Source organism: Chenopodium album, chromosome 12 (genome assembly GCF_948465745.1).
Source record: "Chenopodium album chromosome 12, dcCheAlbu1.1, whole genome shotgun sequence".
NCBI lineage: Eukaryota > Viridiplantae > Streptophyta > Magnoliopsida > Caryophyllales > Amaranthaceae > Chenopodium > Chenopodium album.
The window spans coordinates 1,060,505-1,065,995 of NC_137845.1; the positions used below are offsets into that span (position 1 = coordinate 1,060,505).

The 5,491-nt window shown below is 31.6% G+C and overlaps 2 protein-coding genes across 2 annotated transcripts; one reads left to right on the forward strand and one right to left on the reverse strand.

Annotated features, from left to right (window-relative positions):
- Positions 1–269: 269 nt before the first annotated feature.
- On the forward strand, positions 270–1,771 carry LOC145571493 (peroxidase 60-like). Its single transcript, XM_081630527.1, has 4 exons — positions 270–500; positions 616–795; positions 1,074–1,239; positions 1,368–1,771. Exons 1-4 carry the CDS (start codon positions 270–272, stop codon positions 1,769–1,771), a joined length of 981 nt encoding a protein of 326 aa, XP_081486653.1.
- Positions 1,772–3,709: 1,938 nt separating this feature from the next.
- On the reverse strand, positions 3,710–5,261 carry LOC145571494 (peroxidase 57-like). Its single transcript, XM_081630528.1, has 4 exons — positions 4,936–5,261; positions 4,673–4,852; positions 4,276–4,441; positions 3,710–4,163 (listed from the first exon to the last, which is right to left on the reverse strand). The coding sequence occupies exons 1-4, from the start codon at positions 5,161–5,163 to the stop codon at positions 3,745–3,747; spliced, it is 993 nt and encodes a 330-aa protein (XP_081486654.1). The 5' UTR covers positions 5,164–5,261; the 3' UTR covers positions 3,710–3,744.
- Between the last annotated feature and the right edge of the window lie 230 nt (positions 5,262–5,491).

Here is a 5,491-nt window from a genome sequence, read left to right on the forward strand (position 1 = left end):
ACTAGTAGAAAAATATTGAAATTATTTTGACGATGTTTTATGACCTTTTAGTGAAATGCACGTTAATTTGATTCGGAACAATTCGTACGTGCATACATGTATCAAAAAACTTGGTCGAGTCGTCCAGCCAAGCGTTACATCATGCTAAGTTCGTTACTACTTAGAAATTTTTTTCTATAAATACGAATCAATATTTCTGTTACATCATAATAACAAACACAAATATATATATATTAAAAAAGATTTTCTTTTATTAAAAAAAAAAAAAAATGGCTAGGGCTAGAACAAGTTCTTCCTCTACCGCGACACTAGCCATTGTTGTTCTCTGCATGACCCTCGTCGGTCAGTGTTATGGTCAGCTGAAGCAAGGTTACTACACCGGAAAATGTAGTGCCAATGTCGAGAGTGTTATTTTCGATATAGTTTCAAAAGCTTACCAAACTGATAAATCCATTGTTGCTGCTCTTCTCCGAATGCAGTTTCATGATTGCTTTGTTAGGGTACGTAATTTTATGCAATGTTACCTTAACATGCATATTTATGTACACTAATATTACAAAGTATTATATTATTAATAAATGATAGATTAACAAGTATTTCATTTTTGTTGAACAGGGATGTGATGCATCCATCTTGTTAGATGGAAGCAGCGCTGAGAAAAATGCACCATCAAATGGCAGTGTTCGAGGTTATGAACTTATCGATGCTATCAAAACAAGATTGGAACAATTGTGTCCTGGACTTGTCTCTTGTGCAGACATCATTGTCGTAGCAACTAGAGTCGCGGTTGTCTTGGTATGCATTACACACATTTGTTTTATTATATATGTTACTATATATATCTAACATGATGATTTAATCCAGCCGATAAGCTAAGACATAAACCAAGCAAAGTTTGGTGGAGTTGGTGGGAAACTCACCTTGTGACTTTGAGGTCACACATTCGAGCCCCACCAACTACAAAATGCTTAGCTAAACCTGTAAGAGGTGCCGGTTCAGTAGGGTCTTTCATCTTACCTTAAAAAAAAAAAGGGAAGCTAAGACATATATAATATGTGGAATGATTCTTGTAGGCTCAAGGAAATTGGTACAATGTTGAAACTGGAAGGAAAGATGGATCATATTCATCATCAACTGAAGCTGAAAAGAACCTTCCTCCACCATCAATCTCAGTTTCAAATGCAATTAGTCTATTCAATAGCAAAGGATTGAGCGCCAATGATTTTGTGCTTCTCTTAGGTATAGTAATACTATCTGAAATACTTTAATTAAGAAAATCAATTCAATTATTTCATATACATACAAACTATATAGCATGCATAATATTTATTGAGTTTTAATTAAAACGAGTTTTATATATACAACAGGAGGTGGTCACACCGTTGGAGCCATACATTGTAGCAAATTCCTAGACCGGTTGTACAACTACCAAAACACCGGTAGAGCAGATCCATCAATGAATTCAGCAACTCTTACGTCGTTTCAACAAAGATGTCCTCGCAGTGGATCAAACAACTTTGTTTACGCTGACCAAACTGTAGGAAGTGAATACAAGGTGGACAATGGTTTCTACAAGGCAATTTCACAAGGCAAGGGTGTACTCGAAATTGATCAACGTATTGCAAGCGATTCACTAACCAAGAATTCAGTGAGTAGGTTGGCTTGGACTGGGGACTTTGCCACCCAATTTGGTACCGCTATGATCAATCTTGGTAGGGTTGGAGTCCTTACCCAGGGTCCGGTCAGGAGGAACTGCCGTCGTAACAACTAATACCACATATATATGTGCGTACCACATTATGCATGGTCGTTGTCCCTGGTGTTACTTTAATTTAATTTGCATGACGGCTTAACTATCATTCTTTCAGTTCAAGCTATTATGAACTCGTTCGTTTTTTCATTACATTTCTTCATTTGTTTTTGATTTATATGTTATTTTTGAGTGTTATTATCAGAGTGTTTGAATTATCTATGGAACTATATAAGTTCCAATCAATTTTCCTTGTTTGTATTAACAAAAGGCTTATAATACAATGGGAATTATTATTTTTATTTATATAATAATCTCTATTTCATCCCTTTTTTTTTTTTGACAAGTCTCTATTTCATCTCTTTGTTTTTCATTAGTTCTCAAACAAATTAAAATATTTAAATGGTACTCGTACAAAATACAAGTTTACATACAGAATATGTCCTCATTAATTATATCTACTTTCTCTCTTTCCAAATTTTCTCATTATTCTAGCTCTTTGAATGGTTCAGTTTTCAAAAAAATTATATAAATAATAAAAAAAAGACATCATAAGATATAACATCATCAATTAAACATATTTATTATTTCATTATATTATAAGATTAATAAATATAAATTAAATTATTCGAAATTCAATAGTTAACCCTATTCGAAAATAATCTCCAACTTGCATATGATCATGCCTTAACTTTAGATATTAAAAAATAGATCATTTTACTCTATCAATTGATATGACTTAAGATAATAAATTCCCAAATTTTGCATACATGAATTCAAACTGTGTAATTATAAATTAAAATTGACACATATTAATCAAGATTAAACAAGCACTTGTACAGTTTTTAATCAAAATTAAATTGAAGCTAGGATGATACATGTACGCGTACACTTTCGACGTACTTATCCATTGGATTGGACAAAAATAATAATCAAATTGAAGGGATGAATCATATAATGGTGTGACACAATAATGTTGGCTGTAGTTCACGTTTAGTTATGATTATGGAATGATTGATGATGCTAATTGAACATTTTGTTTATGTTTTAGTATATCCGCGTTATTTTAATATAATTGATAGATTATTAACTTTTAGTAATTCTTCTTTCGGTTATTATTCTATAGTTTTGCATAACACTGTCAAACAGCTTTTCCGCAAGGTATTAAGGAGACAAGTCATATTATTGCAATCATGATCTGGTCTTATACTCATTAATCTATATTTAAATTATATACGGAGTATTCTACAAAGTTTTAATATATTGTTGCATTATTTTTATTTATCAAATAGTTGGAATTGATATGTTGGGATGACATTAATTTGTTGCAGAGCATCAGATCTCTAACTTTTAGATAATGTTAGTCACTTATTAATTAATATAATCAAACATTAAGTAAATCAATCATCCAAATACATTAACAACATAAAAGAAAAAAAAATTAGCGCGTTTTGTGTGCGGCTGGGCATATTATGTGATCGATTGTAAAATAACAAAGTAACTCTATAGCACTAACTAGGTAATCCTTTTAATACTGACCGAGTAACTGAGTAATCCCTAAAACACTATATGAGTAACCCCTATATACTAATGATGTAACTCCCACGATAGCTGGTTATAGGCCAGTGTGACCAACCAAATATAAGAATTTATAAATAAAAAATTAGTTGAAATGAATTTCGAAATGTTATAAATATATATATATATATATATATATATATATATATATATATATATATATATATATATATATATATATATATATATATATATATATATAATTTAAATTCCCAAGCTAAAATAAAGCTTAGAATACCCTCCAACTTACATTGCTTATTTTTTAAGGAGAGACTCAATTAAAAATATTTAATATATAAATAACGTTACAATTATGACAAAAAATAACAAAGTAAATTATACAAGTATTAAATTAACAAAAAGAATGAAGAATTGCTTATTCCTCTAAAACAAAACGAAAGGAATTTGCAATGTCGTCAATGTTTGTGGTGGTTAACAGCACCGCAGTATTTCCTAACCTCTCCTTGCTTTCCGGTGAGAACACCGATTCGGCCCATGTTAACCATGGCCGGACCAAATCTACTCTCGAAGTAACCAGGAGCATAAGCTAGCTTTTTAACAAGGCTGTTGGTTAATGGAGAACTTGCAATGTTTGAATCAATCTCAAGAATTCCTTGGTTTACCAATAGGCTCTTGTAGTAAGTGTTGTCCATGCGATAATGAGTCTTGGGGTTGTTTTTGAAATAAACTTGGTTTTTACTCCTCCTTGGACATGTCTTCTTCAAGGCGTAGAGCATGTTGGAATTCATTTTTGCATCTGGTTTACCGGTGTTGTGGTAATTGTATAGACGGCTTTCAAACTTGTCACAGTGTTTAGCTCCAACAGTATGTCCTCCTGTATGAACAAACGACATTGTTATTATTGTATATAGATGTACATGAGATTGTTGTACTAAGCTTGTTATATATATTGTGGATTATATTGGTAAAGTTTAGTATGCACATACCTAGAAGAACAACAAAGTCCTCCTTACTTAGTCCTCTTGAAGCAAAAAGGTGGACGGCGTCACGTACTTGCATGTTTTCTGATGGAAGATTTGCAATGGCTTCACTTTGATGTGATTCAAAACCATCACGTCTTCCTGTTTCTACGAAATACCATTTACCTCCAGCCTAGTTTTGAATGTATGGGATAAGATTAATTAATAATTTAAAATTGATTCAAAAATTGAATTAATTTGGTGTGATGATGAACTAATTTATGTTTATTTAATTTCTTGTTTAAAGAGGTACACTATATTATTACTTTACTTAAATAAATAATATATAGATATTTTGTATTATATATAAAAATCGATTAAAAATATCATGGTTAATTTGATAAGAATGTGTTATATTACTCACCAAAAAGACAGCACTTCTAGCAGCAATATTGAGTACATCAGCACAAGAGACAATTCCTGGACAAGCTTTCTCTAGAGCTGCCTTTGCGGCATCCACGACATAAAATCCCTTAAGGCTAAGATTAGGTGATGCTGTTTTCTCTGTTTTTGGTCCATTAAGTAGGACTGATGCATCACATCCCTATCAATAAGAAATAAACACAGCATTAGTTTATCACCATATGCCAAATCATTTACACCAAATCAATTCAGGTTATTACTTACCCTAACAATGCAATCATGGAATTGTAATCGAATGAGACCAGCAACAATAGTTGGATCCCTAGCAAATTTAGCCTTAACTACGTTGAAAACAATCTCTTCGACATTGTAGTTCCAACATTTCCCGTTATAGTAACCAACTTGTAGTTTTTGCCCATAACCTTGGCTAACAAGGGTCACAAGAATGAGCCCTAGAGCTAAAGCTACAGAAGAAGAAGTACACCTCATCATTTTTTTGTAATTAGCTTATTTAGAGATAAAGAAAAATGATCGAGATGATTATTGTGATCAATCAAGTGATGATGAGAATTGCTAGAAACTTTCCCTTATTTATAGTGAAGCTAAATATAATACTTAAAAGTAAAATTGTAGCAATTGGATTTAAATAATATGCTTATTAGTACTATAATTGGCTAATTTTATACATAGTTGAATAATGTTATGAACGTGAATTCTATTATCCCCTCATCAACTACTTATCATTATAGCTTAATTTTCTTTAGAAAGAATAATTTTGGCTTATATCATGCCAAAAGTATGATTGGTACATCCCAAAACA

Bases quoted from the DNA above. Each gene is read 5' to 3' on its own strand.
- LOC145571493 (XM_081630527.1), top strand. From the start codon at position 270: ATGGCTAGGGCTAGAACAAGTTCTTCCTCTACCGCGACACTAGCCATT. The intron at 796-1,073 runs GTATGCATTACA...TGATTCTTGTAG, and splicing joins CTAGAGTCGCGGTTGTCTTG to GCTCAAGGAAATTGGTACAA. The intron at 1,240-1,367 runs GTATAGTAATAC...TATATACAACAG, and splicing joins TGATTTTGTGCTTCTCTTAG to GAGGTGGTCACACCGTTGGA.
- LOC145571494 (XM_081630528.1), bottom strand. From the start codon at position 5,163: ATGATGAGGTGTACTTCTTCTTCTGTAGCTTTAGCTCTAGGGCTCATT. The intron at 4,853-4,935 runs GTAAGTAATAAC...TCTTATTGATAG, and splicing joins TCCATGATTGCATTGTTAGG to GGATGTGATGCATCAGTCCT. The intron at 4,164-4,275 runs GTATGTGCATAC...TTGTTCATACAG, and splicing joins GGACTTTGTTGTTCTTCTAG to GAGGACATACTGTTGGAGCT.